This window comes from Danio rerio, chromosome 20, assembly GCF_049306965.1.
Source record: "Danio rerio strain Tuebingen ecotype United States chromosome 20, GRCz12tu, whole genome shotgun sequence".
Taxonomy (NCBI): Eukaryota; Metazoa; Chordata; class Actinopteri; order Cypriniformes; family Danionidae; genus Danio; species Danio rerio.
The window spans coordinates 26,547,911-26,575,313 of NC_133195.1; the positions used below are offsets into that span (position 1 = coordinate 26,547,911).

A 27,403-nucleotide genomic window follows, 5' to 3' on the forward strand; every position below is an offset into this window, starting at 1 on the left:
CCTTACACCTAAAGTGTTATACACCATTATTAACGATATTATTAGTATTTTGAACTACCTTTTACAATTATTTATGTTTTGCTTTTATTGTAATTCTGACAGTTTTACATTATTTATTTTTTAGGCTTCATTAGTTCATTAATTATTTAATTAATGCAAGCCATTTTTATACTCCAGCTATTTTTTTCTTTTCATTTTTATATTAATTTTATGTAAAACTTACACTACAACAGTAAAAAAAAAAAGTCAGAACAGTAAATTATTTTTAAGTCTTTTCCTCTCATCAAGACTGCAATAGTTACTATTTAAAATAACTACAAATTTCTGTAAAATGCTATTTATTCTGGTGATTTTGTTTGCAACATTACCACAGACACATCATCCTTCAGATTTTTTCTAATATTTTCATTAGCTACTTAAAAATGTTTTTTTGATCATGTTGAATATAATGGAGTATATTTTTTTCAGTTTTCTTTGATGAACAGTATTTATATGAAATAAAAATATTTTGTGACTATATGAATATCATCACATCCTTGCCAAATACAAGTATTAAACAATTTTATTACCAAAATAAGAGAGATAATGACTTCAAGTTTTTGAATGGTTTAGTGTATATTATTGTAACAAAACCATTTTATTTTAGATAAATGCAGATTTTTGGATTTTGCTATTCTTCGTAGGACCCTGAAAAAACTACTCAACTGTTAATAAATATTTATAATAATAATAATAATATTAATAATAATAATAACAATAACAAATATAGCTGCAAGCAGCAATTAAGGGGCCAAGCACTTTTGGCCAAAAGGTGGCGCTGCTCCAGAAGTTTTTGAGTACTTTCAGGGCATGGGGTTGAAGATGCATACCATGTTTTGTAATAGTATGTGAATGTGTTGGTAAAATATAGCATTTTTGGCCAAAAATGCAAATAGGCGACGCCCAAAATGGCTGACCTGTGAAAATCAGACATCATTCGACTCGGCATGCTCTGCCGGATGTAAAGAGACCAGTTTTATGATTTCGGAAGAAAAGGTTGAGACGTTAAAAGCCAAAAAGCAAGATTTTTGTATCTCCGGACCACTAGGGGGCAGTGCGCCGAAACTCCGCAATTAACCTTAGACCCTAGTTGTTATAACACACACCAAGTTTGGTGTGAATCGGTGAATGTGTTACGGAGATATTGCCTCAAGTCCATTTTTGCAAGTTCTACGTTAAATTTGATCGCAAGTTAAACATAAACTGTTGGTCAAAGAGTTCACAGGCATCACAACCAGTGAAGGAATCCTGCTACATTTTCCTGTGGTTTGCTCAAGGCCATTGTGTTCCTGGTCTTAAATAGCACTGTTACCAATCAATTTCTTGTTGACTCTATTTCTCAGTGGGAAGCCTTCAACACAGGGGTCAATGGCAGGACAGTTGCAGCATTTGTAACCAAGCAGATTGACAGTCAGGGAGAGAACGGCTAGGGTTATGCAGTAAATAATGCAGTCTTACATGCTCAGCCGCACCGCATCACTCTGCTTGCGGAGTAACATCGCACGACCCACCGTCACTTCCAACTCCGTCACTGTGATTGCAGGCAGGTACATCTGGCAAAAGTGCTGCGCCTGAAATGTCACATTGTCTATTTTAGAGCAGGTTATGGATTATAAAATGAAATATGTCTCTATATAAAATAAGCTGTACTGTAATTCTGCACACTTTTGAATAATTAATTTCCATGACTTGTTAGAGTCAAGCAATGAGATATTTCAGAGCAGAACAAAAGCAGAAGAAAATATATATGACTAACAGAACTTTATGACCTTTCCAAGATTTTAAATATTTTTCTCTAGACCTAGACCTAAGGCCATAAATGTACACTAATTTTTTTTTTAAAAATAAATAAAAAAGAAGTTGTAAATCTAAAAGTTATTTTCATTGGCCGTCCAATATTTTCAGTCATTAATGAGTAATTATTAATAACACATTCATTAAGTCATTAATAACACATTAGTGCACCTTCTCTTTGGATATGTTAAGCCTGCTGCCGATGATCTCTGCCATCTTGAGTCTGCTCTCAGATTTGGAAAGCATGGCAGTAAAGCAGTCCAGAGCCTAAAGAAGAAACAAAAACTTAATAGCATCTTATTAGAAATAATAATTCAATTATTAATGATGAACTTACCTCTTGAAACACATTCTGTGCTGTGGAAGCACAAGAGCTTTCAAAATTTAGGCAGATCCTTTCACACCATTTCAGCAAATCCCTGTTCATTTGTTAAAAAAAAGAATAATTTAATAAATAAGTGAACCTGTTTCACCTCCATGCAAGTACCAAACCAATATTACAATACATCACAATACATAAACGTAAAAAAAATCAGTCAGTACAGTCAGTACATTAAAAAATTTTATCTGACATTTTATTGAAACTTTACATTTCAGTTTTTTTTGTAGCTTGTTATAAAACAAACAAACATACAAACAAACATTTTTTCCAAAATTAGAGATTCTAATTTAATGTAGACCTCTAAACCATAGGTCTTAAACTCAATTCCTGGAGGGCCACAGCTCTGCACAGTTTTACTTCAAACCTAATCAAACATAGCTAATCTAGTAGTGCCAGTAGTCTTAAACACCTTGATTAGTTGGATCAGCTGTGTTTATTCAGGTTTGGAGCAAAAATGTGAAAAGCTGCAGCCCTCCAGGACCTGAGTTTGAGACCAATGCTCTAAACCAGTGGTTCTCAACCTTTTTTCATCAAGCACCACCTCAGAAAAAAAGGGTCTCTCCCAAGTACCACCATAATGATCAGTATTAAAAAAACAGTAGCGTAGTAGGCCTAGTAAAGCAGCTACAAATCTGCACAGTTCAAAAATGTGGCAGATTAATTCATATTATTAAGAATATTATTGTCAGCCACTTAAAACATTATAAATAGTCTGAACATGAACAATGTCCTGTGCTTATTTTAAAAATAACATCAAATTAAAATGTGCTTTTAAAAGTAAAAAATGGGAGGTTACTGTTCTTAAAAAAAAAAAAAAAACTGTACTTAAATTTAAGGTTAACATATAGTAGCCATTTCATCAACACCTGGAAATGTTGCCTAGACCTCAGAAATATAGGCAATATATCATCATATTCATAGATAAATAATTTCTGATAAATTTTGAAATTATGTAGCATCTACATATGACATATCCTCCGCATACCACTTGGTCTGAAAACCACTGCTCTAAACCATCCTCAAAACTCTCCCTCCCTTCTCAGATGACATGGTGGGCCAAATCAAAGATTTCCATGGGCCAACTTTGGTCGGTGGGCCCTAGTTTGGGCATCTCTGCTTTATATGTATGCGGAAGAGCAGAAATGCAAGCTCATGCGATTTAAGCGTTTTTCAAAGTTCAAGTTCTGAGATGTATAACCTGCAAATCTTTACTGTGAAGCCATGTGACTTACAGAAGAAGCATCACAGAGTCAAATATTAATTTTGCATGCTCAAGTTTAAAAATATTCAAGTGATTTCTGAACTTCCACTTAAAAATCACTTTCACCAATACAATAGATAACTATTGGCAGACCGGCTGCTTGCAATGTTTTTCAATCAGGGTTTCTGCAAAGGCCCTGATGGTAGTAGGGGATTGAGGGAGGAAGTGAACGTGTATTGATTGGTAACAGCAGGGTCTCCACACACCACTGAACTTCTCCTCACAGGGCAGCTATCACATCTGACACACTTCTCGAGCCTTAAATGGGGTCACATGCATGGCTGCCCTGAGGATCATTTAACATAGACACTGCCTAATACTAATCCTGCTTAATATTAGTTACTAAAATGGTAGATTAAATCCCTCTTTAGTGGGGACAGTAAACCTTATGAAACAATAATATAATAAAACAATGCTGCTGAAATAGTCACTCCAAATGTGGGGTTTATAATAAATACAAAATCAACAAAAAAAATACCCCCAAATCCCTCTTCAACAAGCATGATACTCTGTCAATATGTGTTCTCCAATATGTAAAGCTAGTTACATAAATGATTTGCCCTGGCCTGAATCTCACACTGCATCTCCGGCTGGGGTTCCACTGCTGGGACAGGGTGATCGATGTGTCATTGACTGGAGCGGGGTTCAGTGGAAAGCTGATGAACAGCCTAGGGGCCGACTATACAATGGATGAACAGACTGATACATCACCTCTCTGCTCTAATGCAATGCTGGAGTCGGGGATTTATTGTACCGCCACTGCTTTAGTTGAACTGTTTGTTACATGCAGAGGTCCTAATTGACATTCATCATTTATTGACAAGACTATGGTGTCATTTTACCATGCAGAGTTATTCGTAACTGGCCACAGGCATCAACAAACTGGACAAATACAATTCTAACTTTTTAGAGAAGGTTTTGGAAGTGTTTTGAAATCTTGTAATACATGCATCTGTATTATTAGTATAAATTATTATTATCCAATTAGTTAATTTTAGAGTATATTTCTGAATGTTTTGATGATACGTCACCTTAGTGAGAGACCTCTGCCCTCCAGTGATGTGATGTGGTCATCTGATATGCTTTGGGCTGCACTTGGACCCTGAGAACTAGAGTTGATCTGATGTCTATTTCCCGTTAGCTGGCAGTAGATGTCCAAAAGACGATCCACCACCACTGCCAAGTTAGGGAACCTCTTTATTAGGACCTGAACAGAGAAGATATTTATTGTCAAATGTCATCAAGACTTAAACCACCCTGTTACTTTGTGAATGAGCAGCTTGCCTGTGTAAGTTCCTCTCTGCTCATGTTACTGATCTGCAATTTACTCCAGTATTTGTCCAAAAGTGCAGCATGTGTATTCTGTGGTCGATGCCAGGCTCCTCCACTGTAAAATGTTCTGAAAGCAATCATTTTTAAGCATTAGTAAATTTATATACAATGCATCCAGAAAGTATTAATGGCGCTTCACTTTTTCCACATTTTTTTTATGTTACAGCCTTATTTAAAAATGGATTAAATTAATTTATTTCCACAAAATCCTACACACAATATCCCATAATGACAATGAGAAAAAAGATTTTTTGAAATTGTTGCAAATTTATAAAAAATAAAAAAGCTGAAAAATCACATGTACAGACCTATTTACAGCCTTTGCCGTGAAGCTCAAAATGGAGCTCAGGTACATTCTGTTTCTACTGATCATTCTTGAAATGTTTCAGCAGCTTAATTGGAGTTCACCTGTGGTCAATTCAGTTGATTGGACATGATTTGAAAAGGCATACACCTGTCTATAAAAGGTCCTAGGTTGACAGTGCATGTCAAAGCACAAACCAAGCATGAAGACAACGGAATTGTCTGTAGACCTTGGAGACAGCATTGTCTTGAAGTACAAGGCTGGGGAAGGTTACAGAAAAATGTCTGCTGCTCTAAAAGTTGCAATGAGCACAGTGGCCTACACCATCCGTAAGTGGAAGATGTTTGGAACCACCGAGACTCTTCCTAGATCTGGCCGGCCATCTAAGCTGAGTGATTGGGGGAGAAGGGCCTTAGTCTGGGAGGTGATCAATAACCAGATGGTCACTCTGTCTGAGCTCCAGCGTTCTTCTGTGGAGAGAGGAGAACCTTAAAAAAGGACAACCAACTGTGCAGCAATCCACCATTCAGGCCTGTTTGGTAGAGTGACCAGACAGAAGCCACTCCCCACCTGGAACTTGCCAAAAGGCATCTGAAGGACTCTCAGACCATAAGAAACAAACTTCTCTGGTCTGATAAGACTAAAATTGAACTCTTTGAAGTGAATGCCAGGTGTTACATTTGAAGAAAACCAGGCACCGCTCATCACCAGGCTAATACCATCCCTAAAATGAAGCATGGTGGTGGCAGCATCATGCTGTGAGGATGTTTTCCAGCAACAGGAACTACATGACTCGTCAGGACAGAGGGATAGATAAATGCAGCAATGTACAGAGACATCCTGAATAAAAACCTGCTTCGGAGTGCTCTTGACCTCAGACTGGGGCGCCTGTTCATCTTCCAGCAGGACAATGACCCAAAGCACACTGCCAAAATATCAATGAAGTGGCTTCACAACAACTCTGTAAATGTCCTTGAGCGGCTCAGCCAGAGCCCAGATCTAAATCCTATTTAACATCTCTGGAGAGATTTAAAAATGGCTGTACACCATCACTTCCCATCCAACCTGATAGGGCTTGAGAGGTACTACAAAGAGGAATGGGCAAAATTTCACATTGTCATTATGGGGTATTGTGTGTAGGAATTTTGTGGAAATAAATCAATGTAATCCATTTTGGAATAAGGCTGTAACATAAAGAATTGTGGAAAATTTAAGTGCTATGAATACTATCTGGATGCACTGTATGTAAGAAGTTTAAGTTTGGAATATTTTGTTTTTTGTCCCATAAATGGATGTTACCTTCGGGTTGCAAAAAACTGAAAAGCTGGGGACATCTGAATACAGTCTTCACGTCCTGGAATTGTTAATTTCTTGTTCTCCATTAGAGGGAGGAGAACTGATATCTACACAAAAGACAACAACAAGGTGATTAAACAGATCTAAAAAATTAAATTAAAATATTTTGGGGATTTTAATAGAAATAGTCTGAATATATAAACAGTTAATAATAATAATTATTAAAACAGTGTTTTTTTTTGTCACTAACAAACTACAATTCTGCCTATTCTCCTGTAAAATAGTGTGATTTATTTTCATTCACAGTATAAACTAATGCAACACAAAACAAACCTGCATAATTTGAACATTAACATTAAATCACATAACATTAGGGATGCAACAATATCATTAGGCTACGGTTCTTTTTTAACACGGTTTTCAGTTCGGTTCAGTTCTGATGGCTTGACACACATGTTTTTTGTTATTCTTTGCTTAGGCAATAGGAACATTAAGAGGTTAAGAAAAAAAAATTATTGCAATACTGCTTTATTTTACTTAAAAGCCAAGAAAAGTACATGTGAAGTTAATAAACATAAGTTGATGGTAGTTTGTAACATGGATTAAGTGCTTTTATAAGATGACAAAAACCTGCATCTCCAATCATGTTAAAGTGTAGAATGATGGTTAAGCACCTCCTAACTTTATGGCCCGGTTTCACAGAGTGGTACGGTACGGTACGGTTTGGTTCGGTACGCTTTTATGGCTGTTTCCACTGTCAAAAGGCGTACCGAACCAAACTGTACCATACCACTTTTTCCCAAACTGCAGAAAGGGTCCCAAAAGGTGGAGCTACACGCACAGCTGAACGCTATTGGATTACAGGGATACGTCATTCGTAGACTCAACAAGCCAGAATGTAAACAAAGGACCGGCCATGTTTGAAATACACAGCGAGAGATTACAGCGGAATTATAAATACATATGCAGCCATGGTCGATGCTGCAAATAAACCCTGTCGTCGTCATGATAAACAGCCACAAAGCCATGGAGAAGAGCAGATTCACCCTGTGCTGCGTAGTTTTTAACGAGCCAGTCTGAAGCCCGAGTGGTTTCGCTTTCTTTCTTGCGCTCGCCGCGAGCTCTATCTGAAATAACAAACTTCTTGATCTGATAATAATAACATGCACTTGATTATTGACAAGCTTTGGAAACCCGATCCTGAGAGAAGCTGACAAACGCGACAGTGACACATTCAGAAAGAAAAGGACAAACGCGAGAGTGGAGCGCGGGAAAAAAGGCGAAGCCAATTGGCAAAAGGAGCACGTTATTTCTTCAGCAAACGTGAACAAACTGCCTTGTTTTAATCTTTATTATCACCTTTTGGACTAATATGAACTGGAAATGATGGAATGACTCTCTAACAGAGGCTTCATGTGCTGCTGAAGATTACAGACACAGATGAGAGGTTTTCACTGACTGTAGGCTAAACTTTGTGTTGTTTTGAGCCTAATTAACAACGAAATGTCTGCTTTGTGAAGTTCTTCTGTAGTTGGTAACTTTTGGAGACTGTAAGGGTCTTTATGTGTTCATATATGTTCATTTATTTATTTATTTAGTATAATTATAGACGTTACAGTAGGCTATTTCGCAATGTGATTGATCTGCAGTTAGAAAAGTTAGAAATAAACATTTATACACAAGTATTTATGTGTAAAGCATCTGTTTTGTGAGAAGTGCTTTTCATATGATATGTGAACGACCTGTTCAGCTTTATTGTAGACATTTTCTCGAGTGAAAATGACGTCGACTGAAACTTTGTCATACACCACTCCCACCAAAAGGGTACCCTTGGAAGTGGAAATGCAAGCCTTATAAAGGTGACCCGTACCGACCCGAACTGTACCGTACTGTACCAGTCAGTGGAAACGAGCCATTAGAGCACAGTGATTGAATATTTACTCAGCTAATAGACCTACAGAAACACACAAACAGTCAATTCAGAGAGAAAAAAAAGTAAATAAATAAATTTTAAACGTAAAACTAAAAAAAAAAAAATTCACAAGCGTGTATTGAACCATGGATGTCGTACTTGAAGAGTTCAATATTATATTGAGAATTGTGCAATTCCTACATAACTTGTAAACACAGAACTCTACATAATATAAAGCTCCTGTAACCCAGTTATAAAAAGTCTTCACCCACACATACAATCAATATTAAAGACTAAGAAACTAAGAAAGGGTTAGGGATTTTTTAAATATCTTTAGTGCGTTTATACATTTGGCACTTACCACATCCAAAGGAGCATGATCAATGTCCTCCAGCAGAATCCAGTAACCTTTTGAGACGGCCTGGGTCAAAGAACCTGGCTGCCACACAAACTTTCCAGGAACATCTGTGCAGCGGTACATACCCAGCAACATCTACAGAAGACAGAAGAGTAATAGAAATGTCTTTAACAGCAGATAAAATATGGTAAGACTAGAAGCAGCAAAGTGAAGTCAATGTAAAATCTCACCTTACTGTCGGTCTGATCTCCAAGCTGAACTTTAAGGATGTCAGGGGCTTTAACGTGCCCAGTGACAGCAGCTAGGTATTCAACCAGAGCAGTTTTCCCACATCCAATAGGCCCTTCTAAAAGAATGGGCTTCTGGGATGCAACTGCCATAGCAAGTCGCCGTAGATTTTGACAGGTTGAATCCACCAACACCAAATTCCTCAAGCATTTCTATCAATGAAACACAAATTTACATTAAAAAACACAATAATTCTTCCCAAAACACCCAGAATGCCACTAACTTAATATTGACTTTTTATATGATCGTCTTGCCTGTTCATCTTGTCGAGGAGTCCGTCTAGGTAGAATCACCCCACATACCACAGTAACACTCTTTGTTAGGTCTTCTGTCACCACCTGACCAGAGGTGACCTTCTTTACCCTCTCTTTCCGCCATATTGCTGAGCCCTGATTGGCCAAAACTAGCGCCTTTTCTACTTCCAGCTGCTGTACCTCCTCAAGTGACCTATAAAAATATCATGTTAGTTCACGCTGAGTTATTTCTGCAAATATAGAAAAATCATCATAAAATAAAAGCTTGGCAAACATACTTCATTTTCAGATGCAGAATCTCTTCACTGGAAAGAACCTTCCGCAAAAATATTGTTTTCTGGTTATCTGTCATGTGGGACACCAGGGCAAGGCACTGGGCAGTATAGCTTAACAAATAGAAAGAAAACATTGATTAGGCCAAGACAAAGAGTGATGATATTCTGAAAAATTCAAGTGGTTTTCTGGATTTGTTAGAGACGAGTCTGATCTTCTCATTGGCAATACCTTCTAACCATGACGTCGCTAGTGAGAAGCTGTGAAACACAGGCACTCCAGTCCCACAGGACACGAAACTTCTCACAATCGCTTTGGAGGAAGCGGAGAGTGGCCCCCATCAGGTCCCGTAGTTTCATCCGTCTGGGTCCATACTGGATGGATGCAGCCTCTTCACTGGTAAAGAAGAGCCTCTGAAATACTGGAGGAGAGCTGCTGAAATACCTCGCTGCAAACCTGAAATGTAAACAAATAAAACTTGGTCATCAGCTGCGTCAGTGTTCCCACACATTTTGATTAATTTAATTTAATGACCTTTAAAAAAAATGCATATTCAGAATTTACTCTCAGTTCAGTTCACATCTTGTAGTACTTAATGCTGAGACCTGTGACTAAGTAAGCCAATGAGGAGTTACAAGCTAAATTCAAAAGTGGCAAGATTTCTGACTCAATATTACCTTATTGTATAAAAAGAAAATAAAAATAAAAACCTTTTTATTTCTCTATTCCTCTCAGAAATTTAGGTTAAGACTTACTGTTACACATGTACACTGCCTTTTTAGTTTATGAATCTCGCATGATCTCGAAATTAGCATTTTTAATAAATAGTAACTTTCGCTTGATATTCAGACTCAGTTAACCCTTAAACACAACCCAGCAGGCACACAATGTCATAGGACAATATTATTAGGTTAGATTTAGGTTGTGATGTCAGAATTTTCCAAAAATTCTGTTTAATGGAGAGAAGATTTCAACACATTTCTACACATCATAGTTTTAATAATTCATGTCTAATAACTGAATTATTTTATTTTTGCCATGATGACAGTAAATAATATTTTACTAGATATTTTTCAAGGCACTTCTATATAGCTTAAAGTAACATTTAGAGGCCTAACTAGGTTAATTAGGTTAACGGGGCAGGTTAGGGCAATTAGGCAAGTTATTGTAGAATGATGGTTTGTTTTGTAGACAATTGGGAAAAAATAGCCTAAAGGGTCTATTAATTTTGTCCACAAAATGGTTATTAAAACATTAAAAACAGTTTTTATTCTAGACTATTTAAGACTATCTCTAAGACTATCTCAAGAAGAAAAAAAATATTAAGACATACTGTGAAAATTTCCTTGCTCTGTTAAACATCATTTGGGAAATATTTAAAATATACAAAAATTCAAAGAGTAGCAATTAATTCTGAATTCAACTGTATATTCGTCAGGTATGGCAACCAAAATGCAACATCTGATAGATGTCATAGTGGTAATGTCCACACAACGTCAAGCTGTATCAACTGTCCAACATTGGACTCTGACGTCGACCTGATGTCAACCTGATTTTCAATTCCAAAATGCAACGTCCCACAACATAAAGATACGTTAATCTGACGTCATGTTGACTTCCTATGCCTGCTGGGATACTTGTCGTCTTTAGCAAACCAGGTTTTAAATCCTTACCCTTTTCATTCTTTAAAGTTAGAAATTATCCTTCTCAGTACTCCTTAAACTATTATTTCAAGAGTTCGCATTAGATATTGCTTGATACAATTAGCAGGTTTGTTATGCTGCCCCAGGGGTCAATAAGCATATAAAGAGGTTCGAGATCAAGTAGGTTTTGAGAGCTCCCCTTGGTAAAGGAGGAAAAAGAGGAGATGGGGTGGAAGAGGGATTCTTCCAAAACGAAGATAAGGTAGTAGGGCAAAATCTGCCAATTTATTGTAAGCTTGAATCAATCTGATTGGACTACTGCTGACTACAGATGAGAGGCCAGCCACAATCAATCATATCACATGCTCCTCTTAAAATCCTCTTAAAGTTTGTACAACTTCACTTATTTTATTTTTTGTAAAAAGCATATAGGGTCACTAGCGACCCAATGTTTGTAATAATGCAATTAAATTATTTCCTCCACAAAATAATTGACTTAATAGGTTCAGTTCACCTTTATTCATCAAGGTGGCTATAATACACATGGTAGCCTCTCCAATGTTCTGTCATATTGAGCAAAGCTAAGCATCATTTTTGACCAAAGTAGGATATAGGCACAAAAGACAAAAGTTATCCAATTTGAATTACATCACTATAAAAAGTCACATGTGTGATACACTTGGTAACCATAGCAATGATCGAAAGCAAAGCTAGTATTCACTATTTTTAAGATTACAGCATCAAAGACTTCTGGTCCAAGCAATCATTATTAAACTTCTTTGTGCTTCAGCATTGTAGTTTAAAATGTAAACAGGTGCAGGTTGAGATATTTCAGTATGCAGCTCATTTATTTCTAGTTTAAACTGTTCTTATTTTGGTAATGAGACAATATGTGCCTAATTTCCTGTTGTTTCTTGTTGTAAATACACTAATTAAAGAGATAACTGATACATGTTTAAATACATCAACATCTATTTGTTTAGTTTGGTTCTGCATACATAGTTCAATGTTGTTGTCTTTACCATAATTTACAGAAGTGTAAGAGTTCAACATACATTAAAATGTTGCTGAAGAGTAAATGTTTCTAAACAGATAATAATCAGCCAATTTAATATTTATAACAATAGCAATAAAACAAATCTAAATACTCTACAGAAACAGATTCACGCGTGAGTCTGAATGATGACTTACACTTGAGCATCTGGACTGATGTTGAGAAGTTTGCTTAGAGCCACACACAGGCGCTCATGGAGGTCGTGATTCAACCTGATGTCTGCTTTGATCCTTTCAGCATTTCTCTCCAACAGGTCCAGGATCAGTGGTCGTAAGTGACGAGCGATGAGGAGAGTGTATTCCTTTTCCAACAAGAGCTGTGCAAGACATTCCAAAATGCACTGCCTGTCCTGCTGACTCCATATCTACAAGCAGAAAGATTTGTCACAGTCAAAACAGTACATAAATAAATCTGGTCACACTTTATTTTGATGGTCCATTTGTTGAATTAAATTACATTGAATCTACATGTCCACTGATTCTCATTAGATTATAAGTAGATTGTTAGGTTGGGGTTAGGGTTAGTGTAAGTTGACATGTAATTGCAAACTTTCTTATAGTCAGTTAAATGTCTGTTGAAGGAGCAGTATCAACAGATATTACGCAAACAGTCAAGTAATATTCAAATGGACCATCAAAATAAAGTGTTACCATTAACACATTATAATAACATGAAAACATGAAGGACTCTATCGGAATCCAACAAATAAAAACACCCTTCTGAATGAATACACACAAAAAATTTACTAATTTATTTTTAATTCTTGTTCATTTATAGGCTTCTATTTTTAAATGATAACTAAAAATGATGTTGGGCTGCACAGTGGCTCAGTGGTTGGTACTAATAATCACATGACAAGGAATTTTAAAATCCTAAAATATTTTATCCCATTAATAATCAAAGTCCTACTAGAAAGTCTAAGCAAGTCTGAGCAAAAGAATCTCATTTTGTTGGAATCTTTTAAAAAATTGCCATACATTAGGGCTGCACAATATATCGTTTCACATTATTATATTGCAATGTGCGCTTTCGCAATATTGACATCGCAAAGACTTGCAACATTGAGTCTAAGGTTACGTAATATATCGTTTCAGTATTGATATCGCAATGTGTGCATCCACAATAGTCACATTGCAAAGTTATGTTCATTTTGTTGGAATCTTTTAAGACATTGTCATACATTGGGTCTGCATAATATATTGTTTCAGCATCGATACCGCAATGTGATTATTTGCAATATTGATATTGCAAAGATATGCATTGTGAAGTCTAGGGCTGCACAATATATCGTTTCAGCATAGATATTACAATGTGATCACTCACTATAGTGACATCACAAACATATGCAATATTGAGTCTAGGGCTGCACAATATATTTTTTTAGCATCGATGTCGCAATGTGATCATTTGTAATAGCCACATCAAGAGTATACGCAACGTTGAGTCTGAATTATAATTTTTCATTTCACATGTTTTTGAGGCCTGTGTCTATGTGAGGGATTTAAAAGCAATCCTAAAAAAAATCTGTAACTCTGACAAATGAACAATGATTAATTTTAATGAATGGTTTGTAAAACAAAGACTATGCAGTATTATATTACATTTGATTGTTCAATTACTGTATAACTAAATACAGTTTGACTCCTCGGAAAACAATAAAACACTGTTTATTTATTTGGTATATTGTTCCTTATTGAATTTCTCTAAAATTTGATCTAAAATGATAGATTCTTTCTAAATAGATATTCAACTCACCTAGTGAAATTGTTTTTTATATCGCAATTTACATCAAAAACTAATATATATATATATATATATATATATATATATATATATATATATATATACACACATATCAATGTTTAATTTCTTTTTTTATCGTGCAGCTCTAGAATACATATACAATTTTTATTATTTTGAATTTGATACATATTCCAACATGGACTTAACATGGACCTATTATACACACACACACACATATATATATATATATATATATATATATATATATATATATATATATATATATATATATAACAGAAGAAAGCAAATTGATTAATGTCCTATTATATGTAGTCTCTTCTTGTATATTTGTCAAAACAATAATCTGATAATGTTTAAAACTCAAACTATGTTACAACAGCACCAGAATAACCCATCATGCTCAAATGCATCAGCTGCTAATAAAACTATTGAATTTATACATCACCTCAGTACTAAAACAACCAGCAAAGCAGCATGTGTACTACAGAAACGTGGTACAGTGAGGTGTGACACACGTTGTGCTCTGCATCTGTTTAACAGATGAAAGTCTCTAATAACGGTCCTATGAAGTAAACAAAGCCTGCAGTCTCACCTGTTTTGCGAGATATTTGCTGAGTTCGTTCTGACTTTTATCGATGTGTCTTGATATTGCACCCAGAGATGTCAGGCTCAACTCCAGGTTTTCCATTCTAACATTTGTCGTGAATATAGGGATTTCCGACAATGACTGTGTTGCTGATAAAGACTATACTATTGGAAGTATTCTAAGTGATGGGAACCATAAGATTCATCCCTCACTTGGCTGTCCAGGTTGTATCACAACACAGCGAGCACGTTCCCGTCAGTATTAAAATCCATGTCCACATGTGAGTAAATGAAGAGCACTTCCGGGTCATTCGCCTGTGTCGCGGAGCTCAAGCTCCCTGTGCTGCAAACTCGCGACTGTGATTATGTTTACGTAAAATGATTTTGTTAAAAAAAACAACTGTAAAATGTTTCAGTCGGCTGTACGAATGCTATTTACGTGCCTCACATGTTATAAAAGCAGCATTGTTTTCAATAGCTTGTCCAAATACATTAATTCATTGTATTCGGCCAACAAAGCAGCAATTAGTTCGTCACCATATTATAAAAAACGCTCAAATAAGATTTAGTTTATTATCGGCAGTGTTTGTAATGTAGGTAATTGCTAACGTTATACGAAATCTGTTTGGTCAGCAATAGTTTGAACTTTTTAAATATTAAATGCAGATGTTTACAACAACCTTAAAATCATAAGAAAACCATGATTGTGTAAATTTAACCTGAAATGAAAACAGACATACGTTGCTAGATTCAAAATGTTAAAAAATATGAACTTTTGTACATTTTAAAAGAATAAAATGCATTGCTGGACTCAAAATGTATTTACGTTTTTTGTTACGTAAATAACAATTTATTTTGAACTTTTTTATTTTCTCATACAATATCTGATTTGAAATATACATAAAATATGAATATGAATACATTTTTAAGACCCAAGATCTTTGTTAATTACTTTCTTTTAGAAAAGGAGAGACCGCGGGAAAATGACGTCACTTCCTGTTTGGCGAACGTGTACTGTGTTAGGATGGCGCGGAGCTGCTGGCTGAAATATGCTTGACGAAAATTTTATATCGCCTTTTACAAGCTAATTGAGAATCGCCGATTGACTGCAAACGACATTGTGCGCACGCGACAGCATGAGTGTCAGATCTTGAACTCTGCTCTACGGTGTTTGGTTCATATTTTCATATACGCCTGTTGTCGTTAGCTCACTCCCAGAGATAACAGGTATGTATTGTTCATGTACTTTCTTTTAATCTCCTTTTTTCCGCATGTTTTAACCATAAAGTGTTTTGATCGTCTTGTGTTAGTGCAAATTCTCAAACAAGTATTTTTGCTCATGTATTTGTTTTCTAAGTTGTAGCCGGGAGATTTTGTAAGTCTTTACAACTAGCTTCTATTATTATTTGTTTTAAACATTCATCTACTTGGCACATTTAATTTTTTTAACTAATTTATTCAGTGTTTCTTTATTATATGACAGGAAGTGGTGCAGTTGCACGCTCACTGTTGCTGCTGTTTCAGATTCAGGAACTTGTTGTACTATTTTCTTTCTTTCTTCCAGTAACGTTAGCTGATCAAAATGGATTCAATGGATGAGTTGTATGGAGACATTGTTGACAAGTCTTCTGGTAAGAGTCTTTCTTCAGCTTAACTTTTCAAAAAGTAGAGAATTTCTATGTATTATCTTGTATTTATTGTAGCTATTATCGCTAATTTGTGTTGTAAATTTAATCTATTAATGAAAGATTTGCCCAGGTAATCCACAGCCAATACCTAAATAGCACATTCTTGTTTATGTAAATGTGTTTTATTGATGTAAAGTTGGTTTTATATTTGCATATTCAGACTTTCTCCTCAACCTGCTTCATCTTTTGTCCATATGTTATTATTTGTAAAAATAATAATAAAACATTGTAAGAGTGGTGCAAGAAACAAATTCAATCAAGACATAATAAATGTATAAACATGGAAAAAAATATATATAAAAACTTCAGATGCAAAAACCTCCAAATACTATCTGAATTTTTCAACTAAACAAGCATTTTTCACAGCATCCTTTGTTTATGATCAGCTATTTCACTTTAAAGGCAATGAAATCAACTTATAAAAGTAAAAATATTGAGCCTACACACAAGAGTCAGAGAAAAAAAATGCAAATTTTAGAAAAAAATATCAAACAGCATTTAGGGGAGTTTGCATCTAAACGCTTCATAAAAGGGTTAATACAATTTTTAAAAAGTATTATTTGCCAATTCTAAGTAAGGAAATCATATAAGGGACCAATGATTATCAAACTACAGCATTGCAAACAGTCAAATAAACAGTGCTACTGTTGTTTTGAAGTCATACTTGCATGCTATTTCAGACTGAATATACATAGTAATGTAGTAGACAATATTGGAAGTGTTAAAATGAATGTGCGAAAATAAAACTAACTTTACCTCAATATGTATTTTTTTTTTTTTGTCCAGCATTGCATTATCACTGCTATAATAGCTGGATTACATTCTTTATAGCAGATAGTCAACAATTCCTTGACAATATTGAGGTAAAGTTGGTTTTATATATCGCACATTTGCTCATTTTAACAGTTGTTTACCAGGCTAATTTGAATAGTCAGTCTGAAATCGCATTTATGTGTGACTTCCATACAACATTAGCACTATTTAATTGACTGTGAATAATGTTGTACTTCTAAAGCTATTGGCTGCTAATATGATTTCCCTGTTATTAATTAGCATATAATACTTTCCTGAAATGTTATTATTAAGGAGAGTGTCTGAATGTGCGAACCTAAAACCAACTTTACTTCAATCTTGAGAATTTCAATAGTTAAAAGGCAAAGTCATGGAAAACCAAATGTTGATTCATTAGAAGCACAAAAATTAAATAAATATATGATAATTACATTTAGCCATTCACCCGGGTTTGCTTTTTAATAGCTTTTATTTGTTTTTGCATATGAAAAGTACTTTATCCACATTAAAAAAAATCCTGATTCCATCCTGATTTTCTTATTTGTACAGGTTAGGTGTCCTAGCTATGTCAAAACCGAATATAAAAATGCATTAACATATTTGTGGGGCTTCTTTTTAATAATATGACTGTATCCGTGTTTTTTTTTGATGCAGGTACTCCTCTCCATCACAGTGAGGACTCTGTGGACATTTACTCTGGCCTGGAGAATAGCCCTAAGTGTGATGGGCACAGAGGTGGCTTTTATTAATGAATATGTTGTAATTAAAATAAAATTGTTGATGCGTGAATATCAGTGATATGTAGATGAAAACTTTCAGATTGTAATTCTTACCTTGTTGGTTTTTAATTGGTTACAGTTAACACTATCCTTTCTCCACGGACCATGGAATCTATGGATATATATGAGGAAATTATCAGAGAAGAACAAGAAGAAAAGGAAGCAACTTACAATGAGGTTTGTTCAAAAAACAAGTTTTGCTCATGATATTGATTTGGTTATTCTTGAAAGTAAAGAAATGGACTTCATTTTGTCTTTAAATTCGACAATTTGTCTTTTATTACAGTTGAAGCAAAAATTTGATGGCGCACAAAAGCAAGTTAATGAACTCCTGTCAAAGTTACAGCTACTGCAGACAAAGGTGTGTTTGTTTTCATGGTTTCTGATAAATATCCTCATAACTTGTTTCAAAATAAAACTGAAAATGTATACTAAAAATGAAATGTTTTTTTTTTTATATATATCTAAAGAATTCAAGTTTAAGCTCTGAAAACATTCTTCTGAAGAAGAACATTTGCTCTCTCATCAAGACTGCTAGAATGGAAATTGTGCGTAAGGATGAGGAGATTAGCCGACTCAGCAATAGGTAAGAACTCAGGAGCTAATACTAAAATCAGCAAACAAATAATGAACTCTGGTTTGTTTGGTATTGGATGCCGTTCATGTTAAACTCATTTTGTTATGTTTCTGTGTTTCCTTTACAGGTCTGGTCGTGGAAGTTATGGTCACAGTTTCTATCAATCTCAAATGGGAAGTGCCTCTGCAAACACAAGACACACTTTAAACAATTCTACAGGTTCTGTTTTAGAGTCACGAGGTGCTAGACAAGAAAAAGTTATGGATGAAGTAAATCAGCAAACGGACAGGATCACTTCAACATCAATTTCAGCATCACAGCCATTTGAGGTGCTCCAGAGATGTCCAAGAACTGAAAGTGAAAATCCTCTGCAAAGTCAGAATAAATCTGCTGCTAAAACTGATCGTGAGATCCTCAGTATTCAACCACAGCAAGAGTACCGACCAGTCCCTCCTTGCAGAACTTCCGAGAGTATAACAAATCCCACCACATTGCCCGATATCTTGAATACTTCCAAAACAAAAAACTATAAAAAGAGAGTTCCAGATGAAACTACTGATTGTCAATTAAGTAACTTGAAGGACAATAAGAATTGTCCCTCAAATCAGGATGACAAGCTAGAAAAGCCACAAAAATGCACAAGTAAGGATCAAATGTGTAACTCCAAAAATAAGGATGTGTCACCACAGAGTAAAGCAGACTTGAGCAAGCCAGTAAGAATGGAAAAAGAGCTGACAAAGGATAATTCTGTGTCTAGTGAAAACAGGAGTCAGCAGCTTGAGGTTCCAGTTGTTCTTAAAAGTTCAGAGCAATTGAAAAGTCATTCTTCCCAGTCACACAAATCCTTTTCATCTGCTTCGTCTCACTCCAGAACCTTAATTAAGAAAGCAGCAGACACGGAGGTGCAGAGTCAAGGGCACATGCATAAACAAAACGCAGAAAGAACAAGCAGAGAAACGAGACAATCTGGATTGAGCAGTACAGAATGCACTGTGGTCAGTGAAGAAAACCATTCTCAAAGCCACAAAGGGAAGAAAAGAGATGCAAGTGGTTCTGAAAGAAAAGAGGAGAAACGTTCTAGTACAGAGAGGAGGAGCAGCAAAACTGAAAGAAGCCGAGACCATGAGCAAAAGAGGCCAAAGGAGAGTAACCGGAGCAAAAGAGATGAGGGTAACAGCTGCAGCAGCAGAGAAAGAAGAAGCAACAGGTCAGAGAGTAGCAGAGACCATGAGCGGAGAAGTACAAAGGGGAAGGATAATAAAGACCAAGATAAAAGATCTACAAAACAAGTGGATGGCTCAGATAGTAGGCGAGCTGTTTCTTCTCCCAAACATGATTCTCAACGGAAGGATGTTAATAAGGAGAAATCTTCAAGCAGACTTGATGAGGTTCCATCAAAAAGTAAGAGCTCTCATAGACATGACAAATCTAGAAGGACGGTGGACTTAAAATACCTCAGTAAAAGTAGAAATTCTGATAAGACTTGTTTAGCAGATAAGGAAATAGAGAAGGACAGAAAAAGAAATGGACATTTGGAAGAGAATCGGGTTGAGAAGGATGGAGAATCCAAAAAATTAATTAAGGATGACAGAAAGAAGTCCTCTAAAAAGCACAAAACTAGCAGAAGATGTCAAGACATTGAGAATGGGCAGGACATGCGTCTTGAATCTGTTCATTTAGAATCACCATCAGTGGTATCTGTCAGTAGCAGTCCCTGCAAAACAGCCGAGGATTATAGTCCAGATAGAAAACTGAGTTTTATGGAAACACTGAACCTCACCCTGTCACCTCTTAAAAAGCAGAAACCGTCTTCTGCTCCCAAAGAAGCCACTGGAGGAATATCTGAAGATGTCATCTTTCATAACAGCAGATGTTCAGATTCCGGGGAGGAATTCTTTGTCATAGATGAATTAAAGAACAGCCAGAACAGTGTTGAGGAAATGGATGAGATCCCTGAGCTTACAAATGCAGAAGACCTTACCTGTTCTTTCAAACAGTCTGAAAATGCTTTGGATATGATGACAGCTGTAACCTCTGAGAAGCTCTCAACAGAAAAAATAGAAATAGCAATACAAAATAAGAATGTCACCGAAAATCAAGAGACTGTGGACGAAGTGGCAGCCATTGTTAACCCCTCAGAAGAGAAAAAAGACACATCTTTAGAATCCAAAATATTAGACACTGATTCAATTTCAGTAATAACTCTTACAAAAGAATCTCCCGATTTTGCAAGTCAGAGCCATGCGGAAGATTCTCCAGGAACTATAGATAATGCTGTTGCTGTTTTTAACACTTCACCTGCTAAACCATCAGAAGATGCAATTTCAGATAATGTTCCTCAGTCAATAGTTGATGGTTGTCTGCAACCAGATCTTTTTGCCACCGTGTCTAAAGAGACTTCTCAGAAGGAGTTTCAAGGAAACACCCTGCCAATGTCTAAAGATGTTCTACTAGAATCAAATGAGATTTGTCAGGGTGCTGTGTCATCCTCTGACAAGGAGCACAATAGTGCTACGATTAATTCCTCTGGGAATTCTGACAGTTCTGTCAGTATGGAAGTTTCGTCTAGCACAATTTGTGCAGATCTTAATGGCCCAAGCAAAGTAATTTGTGATTTTGAACAAGTTGATTCTGCAGAAGACGATAGAGAAAGGGAAATATTTGAAAATATAAAAATGATGGAAACACAGCAGACATCTGAAAATCTAAAAATATCTGAAACATCCCTTCAAAGTCCATTACGGAGTGAGAACACTAAGGCTCCAAATGATGGCACCAGTGTTGAAAAGGAGACCATATCATTCTCCCAGTCTAGTTTCTTAGAGCCAGATTCCACAGAGAAAGAGGAACAAATACCAAAGTCATCTAACTCTGTTCTGTTTTGCCATGATGAAGACTCTATGATGCTTACACTTAGAAACATCAGAGTTATTCCAGAGCCCATCAGCCCTCTCACAAGCCCAGTTCGTCAGGTTAAGAAAGTACAACCTCCACTTGCTGAGAAACAACCACATGTCAAAAGTCTTAGCAAAGGTGGGTGTGAGTTTTTCGTTGTCATGTTTTTTTTCTTTATAATTATCAGAATGGCACTAGTTTGACTGAAATGTATGCTCGTATAACATATGTATAGATATAGAGTGTGCTATATTATATATGTCTTTGTTTCTTTTCAAGATCTCTCAACTGTAACAGCTGGCAGTGAGAAGGATAAAGTCAACATGGACATGAACAAGGAGAATAAGTCACCCGACTCTTCAGTCACATGTTCATCATACAACGTGACAAAAGATGCTCTCTCAGCCAGTGGGAATGAAGAAGATGAGTTAGAGGACGGTGAGATAGTGAGTGAGAGTGAAGAAGAGGGACCTCTGTTTATCCAGACTCCTCCAAGAGAAAAAGACAAATCAGCCTCAGGGGCTCGTACAAGTCCAAAGCTATCTGCATCTGGGAAAAGAGTCCCCCAAAAGAAATCTTTAGTCCCTGCAAAATATTCAGAGCGAAGTAAGAGTTCAAAGTCAGCTTCTGCTAATGACAGTCCTACCTCAAGCAAGAGGCGCTTTAAAACTGTCAGCCCACCACTGACAGCAGCAGTCTATACTTTAGATGGTTTTATGGACATGTTAGGATCTATTCGACATGAGTTAAGGAAAAAGTATATGAAGCTTCAGAAAAATGTCACCAAGACTGCCTTCTGCTGTATAGTGGAGATGTCTCATGCATCTTTTACAGAATTTATCAATGCTGTTGACTTGGATACATTGTGCTGCAAAGCTAGTGACATCAAAGTTCAACTTAATAAGATAGTTTCATCTATCATGAGCAAGGTCACCAAGAATGGCATTGTGAATCGGATCTTTGAGCAGAGAGCTGGAGACCTAAAGCAGAAGTTGTGGACATTTGTCGATGGGCAGTTTGATTTTTTGTTCAAGGAATTGAAGTTGGCTCTCAAATGTGTATCTGAGCCATCCAAGACTACCTCATTTGAGAATAAAAATTCAACTCTTAAAAGAAAAGAGTTTGAAAGTGAGACTGTAGAAAAAGAACCTTTTAGCACACCTGGGCCTCTTCACACTGCCAAGAAGCCAAAAGTTGACACAGGAAGTTTCATCAGAGAGGTCCTTCCACGTAATCTGCCTCGAAGGGGTCTTGGGAGCAGGGGTAAAAATATAAAAGCTGTTATGAATGAAGAAAATCAGCCAGCAAAATTGGCAACACCGCATAAGCTACCTACTTCATCCTCAGAAAGGTCTGTCCAGGAAGGTACCTCTGGATCTGAGAATAAAAGCTCTTCCTACGTCCGACGTCTTTCCCATAATGGATCGATTCAAGATAAATCTGACTTTGAACTTCTCACCGAGCAGCAAACATCAAGTTTAACCTTCAACTTGGTGTCTGACTCTCAAATGGGAGAGATATTCAAGTGTCTTTTGCAAGGATCTGATTTGCTTGAATCAAGTGTTACTGTTGGTGAGAATACAAGTTGGCCACTCAGCACACCTCGCAAGGAGGGACTAGCTTGTGAGAGCTTGATTGGATTTATGACCCCCAACAAGACCCCATTTAAATCAATCACACCCTGGTCTTCCATTTCTCCCTACAAGTTTCCTTCAAACAGCAAAATGGTGGTAGACCCAGCAATTCTTGACGAGAGCTGCTTGTTAGAAGTTCCCTCTAATTCAGAACCATGCCAGCTTGCTCTTCAGTCAACTGTAGTCTCCCAGAGGTCCTTCTCCATCTTGGCGGAAGATCTAGCCGTATCCCTTACCATTCCCTCACCACTGAAGTCAGATAGCCACTTGAGTTTCCTGCATCCTGGAACTGGACAGCCACTGTCTGCCCCAAACAGTGTCCTTAGTGCTCATTATAGTGAAGATGCTCTTCTTGATGGAGAAGATGCCACTGAGCAGGATATCCACCTTTCACTGGACACTGACAACTCTAGTTGTGGGTCGAGCCCCAGCAGGACTTGGGAGGGTTCTGATCAATTGGGTTTCCAGTTTCAGCCGAATTTGCCAATGCAGGCGGTGGTAATGGAGAGATCAAATGATCACTTCATTGTGCGGATAAGGCGGACATCCACTAGCCCAAGTGAAGGGAAAGCAGTACCAACATTAGCTAAATGTCCAGAGCCATCTCTTAAGCCTAATGTCAATCTGACCCATGAAGACTTGAGTTCTGCACCTGGAGAGATGTTGACCAAAAGTCCAACCAAGGTAAACAAGCCCTGTCACATTTCAGAAACGGTAGAATCTCAACCATCAAGCCAAAAGTCTTCATCTGAAGGTGATAAAACATTCTGCAACAATGCCAAGCCTGTTTCCAAAGAAGTGTGTTTCCAAAGAAGCAGGGATATTGAGGAAAACAGTGCAACAGAGGTTAAAACATCAGAGAAGGTGTCAGAAAGTTTAAGCAACAACATTCAGAGCTTAAGTGCACCAGAAACGGAACCCGAGAGGGTGTCAAGGAAACGCAAGGACCGCCAATCGGAGTCAAAATCAAAGCGCTCAAAGGTAGAAAAATCTAAAGAAAAACATTCCAAGTCCAGACATAAGAAAAAGTCAAAACCCTCTAAAGAAAAAGTCTTAAAAACTGCAACACCCCCAGTGTCTCCTAGCAGCCTTTCTGCTAAGAATGTAATCCGAAAGAAAGGGGAAGTGGTGGTGTCATGGACCAGGTGAGTTTACTTCAATTCCAATGCAGTTATGGGTTGTTTTTTGTTTGTATGCAAATAAAATTGTTTAAGCATCCAGTTAAACAGTTGGTGTCTTTTGTAGGGATGAAGATCGGGATATCCTTGTCGAGCTTAAAATGAAGGGAACTTCACCCAAGACATTTGCTGCTCTGTCGAAAAAGTTGAAGAAATCAACAGAGCAGGTATGCTCCCTAATTATTTTTTGATTGACATATTGACTCTTTTTTTTTTTTTTACATTGACTTATCTACCAGCTTTGATGTAAACTAATGATTGCATCTTTTTTACAGATTGAGGAGCGATTTTCTCAGCTTATGAAGCTTTTTAAGAAGAAAGAGAAAATGGAGAATTGATTGGACCAGCAAAAACTTGAATGAAATGGTGATACCATTACCTCCATGACCATCTAATGAGGAAATGCAATACAGTGAACATGAAAGTCAGTGTATTTGCTCGGTGACTGTTGTTGTTTCAGGGCACTGACAGCTGTAACTCACTAAAAGGTCTGCAGTAAAGGGTGTAATCTCTTTTAGAGCTTTAGTTTTTTCAGTGTTAGTAGATTATAATAGAGCAGATGCCCATTGGCCAACACATTGAAGCATTTGTTAACTTCTACACTGGTGCTGTGTGGTCTACTCTGAATTATTCCTTAATCTGTTAAGGACTTAAAATATACAATCAGATGAAATAACGGTTCATAGTATTTTCAGCGCTCAAAGCCTTTTATGATGCCATGGTATTTACTTGTTTATCTTAATTTTTGGTCATTGAACAAAGTACTATAGTTGCTATTTTGTTAATGCAAATTTTTATGCAATGGAAATGCATAAAAACTGTTTAATTAACATCAACTTGACTTTCATGTTGACTTTTGTGATGCTTACTATGCCTTTTAAACCTACCTCCAAAGACTTGTTTTTAATATCTTTGACCTAATTGCTTGTGTGCCTATAGGCCTCAACATTTATTGACTTGATTTTTCATCTGATTACATGAACAAGTTTGGTATTGGAGTAACATGGTCCTAAATGTAGAGAACGCTTTTCTTCTTTATTCGCAATTGTCGTCATTTTAATTTACACTTTGTTCACTGGTCACCATAAAATAAGTTTGATATTTCCATATTAATGACATAAGTAATGTTTCAGGGATTTATCCCTTGTGTGTGTGTGTATATTTGTAAAGTTGAATAGAACTGAAATTTTTGATGACTTTTAAAACAATTTTATTTTTATTTTTTTCTCACAGAAAGACTATAGATGTGGGGAAATTACCATGTATGTTATTTGGAAATACACTTTGTAAATATTTGTAAGTTTTGAGAATCCTTTTGAAATAAATCCTATTTATTTAAATGCCAAGTTTTTAGGGTAATATTTCACTTTCTATACAGTATTATTTCTCATTCTGCAACTATTATTTTTGATTATTTAATTCATGTGATTTGGAAAATGTCATTTGAAATAAATTAAAGTATGTGGACAGGAATCTAAAATGCACATTATTCAATGATAATTAAAATAGTTAAGTAATCAGCTAATGTATGAAGTTAGTTCCTCTGGAATATCAACATTATGTTTATGCTTAATGAAATTAGTATCAAAGATTATAAATGCAGAGACTTGTCGAATGATTGACTGCTTTGTAGTCAAAGCTTATATGATATATTTAGGTCACAGCCTGTGGCCGCTGTTGTTAACCTCAAATCACCTCTCAAATTACCATTCTGTCCACATTCAGCTAAACTAAAAGTCTTTAAAAAATTTAAGGTAAAATTATTTACATTTAAGTTTATGTTTAAAAATACGATTTTCAAAAGTAAATTTTTTTTTAAACTTACCTATTTGAAATTGATATAATTGCTGTATTTTCTGACTCGTTTTTCCTCCAATATAAGTGGTTCTTTATAATCATCTATGGGTTGCATAAACCCAAGTTATGGTGATATAGAGTTAAACAGCTTGTTTCATGTAAGGTTATTACACAGTAACCATGGAACTGTTATAGACATTTAGTTTTCCAAAGCATAATTGGGATTTAGGAACAATTTAAAGTCACCAATTGCTATATACTTTTAAAAAAGAAGAACAATTTTTTTTGAAGGGGGCTAATAATTCTGACTCCAACTGTCTGTGTGTGTGTGTGTGTGTGTATATATATATATATATATATACATATACATATATATATACATACAGTATATATATATATATATATATATATATATATATATATATATATATATATATATATATACTTAAGGAAAACATATTCCCTGTAAGTAAATGAGCTGCAGCAGCACGCAGTATAATTACATGTCTTGCATAATTTGTTATGTGAAGCTGAATGGTATCCAATTGTTAATTACATCTCTATCTGTGCAAAGCTATTAACAGTTGGCTCACAAGGTGGTTTTCTCTTGTTACATCACCCGCAGACTACAGAAAAGCCCAAAATAGCCCTTCAAGCGTTTGACAGTGAAATCGGACATGACTCATTGATCATCATGTCTCGTCTAGATGCAAGTGTTGTATGTTCAGAGTGGAATTCTGGCTTACTGTTTACTGAATACTGCACAGTACACGGCATTCTACTTTCAGCGATTGGTGAAGTAATGTGTATTGAACAGCAAATATTTCAAAAAGCAGTAGCAATGTTGTCACATGAAATGACAGTACATTTAATTGAGTGTAAACAGAATTTAGGCTTTGTTTAACCGCTTAAGTAGCTGTAAAGAAAATATTTAATTAATCATAACAGTAATCATGCTTTAGAAAACAGAATGTCTATAACACTTGGTCTCAAAGTTAATATGTGTGATAACCATAGATTAAACAAATCTAGCTGTTTAAATCTATATCACCATGAATCAATCAAGAAATCCAGACTTCCTTTAGTAACGGATGATGATACAGAATCCATTACAATCAAAAATGTTAATCTAGGTGCTTGTTCAAACTACTTATTTAAAATGAGCTGAATCAACACAATTCTTGATTTTTTTGGCGGACAGCCTAATTATTTTATTAAGTTAACTTAATTTGTGTTGGGAAAACAAAGCATTTGTGTGAAACCCAGCATTTTTACAGTGTAAATTGGATGAAGTACAATGAACTTGAGTCATGAAAGTGTTGACTAGACATGCTGAGATTAAATTAATTCATGAATGTTTACCAGATGCTATGAGGGAATGTCGATTGGAGGTGCCTCAAGAATCACTGGCAAACTGCGTAGGGGAAACTCATTCCATCATGAATTATATAAAGATTTAAAGCAGGGATTATAACTTGTAACTGAAAATGGTGGGTTAAAAACAAAACATTGTGTAGTATCATA

The 27,403-nt window shown here is 36.0% G+C and overlaps 2 protein-coding genes across 2 annotated transcripts in view; one reads left to right on the plus strand and one right to left on the minus strand.

The window, feature by feature from the left end:
- mdn1 (midasin AAA ATPase 1) overlaps positions 1-14,826 on the minus strand; it is a 68,982-nt gene extending 54,156 nt beyond the window's left edge. The window contains exons 1-13 of the mRNA XM_003200703.6: positions 14,547-14,826; positions 12,328-12,554; positions 9,725-9,949; positions 9,499-9,606; positions 9,221-9,413; positions 8,909-9,118; positions 8,682-8,813; positions 6,412-6,515; positions 4,761-4,875; positions 4,508-4,683; positions 2,171-2,252; positions 2,005-2,100; positions 1,498-1,610 (exon numbers count right to left, since the gene is read on the minus strand). Coding sequence (XP_003200751.2) covers positions 1,498-1,610; positions 2,005-2,100; positions 2,171-2,252; positions 4,508-4,683; positions 4,761-4,875; positions 6,412-6,515; positions 8,682-8,813; positions 8,909-9,118; positions 9,221-9,413; positions 9,499-9,606; positions 9,725-9,949; positions 12,328-12,554; positions 14,547-14,642 — 1,877 coding nt within the window. The 5' untranslated portion in view covers positions 14,643-14,826. The remainder of the gene's footprint in view (positions 1-1,497; positions 1,611-2,004; positions 2,101-2,170; positions 2,253-4,507; positions 4,684-4,760; positions 4,876-6,411; positions 6,516-8,681; positions 8,814-8,908; positions 9,119-9,220; positions 9,414-9,498; positions 9,607-9,724; positions 9,950-12,327; positions 12,555-14,546) is intronic.
- A 717-nt stretch (positions 14,827-15,543) lies between these two features.
- On the plus strand, positions 15,544-24,566 carry casp8ap2 (caspase 8 associated protein 2). The gene is made up of 10 exons (NM_001014334.2): positions 15,544-15,766; positions 16,104-16,170; positions 17,674-17,754; positions 17,878-17,975; positions 18,085-18,159; positions 18,269-18,384; positions 18,503-21,408; positions 21,550-24,049; positions 24,150-24,249; positions 24,358-24,566. Exons 2-10 carry the CDS (start codon positions 16,122-16,124, stop codon positions 24,418-24,420), a joined length of 5,988 nt encoding a protein of 1,995 aa, NP_001014356.2. The 5' UTR covers positions 15,544-15,766; positions 16,104-16,121; the 3' UTR covers positions 24,421-24,566.
- Positions 24,567-27,403: the final 2,837 nt, after the last annotated feature.

Excerpts from the sequence above, each read along its gene's own strand:
- casp8ap2 (NM_001014334.2), top strand. The coding sequence starts at position 16,122 with ATGGATTCAATGGATGAGTTGTATGGAGACATTGTTGACAAGTCTTCT. Across the intron at positions 18,385-18,502 it reads ATTAGCCGACTCAGCAATAG|GTCTGGTCGTGGAAGTTATG; the intron begins GTAAGAACTCAG and ends TTTCCTTTACAG. Across the intron at positions 24,050-24,149 it reads GTGGTGGTGTCATGGACCAG|GGATGAAGATCGGGATATCC; the intron begins GTGAGTTTACTT and ends TGTCTTTTGTAG.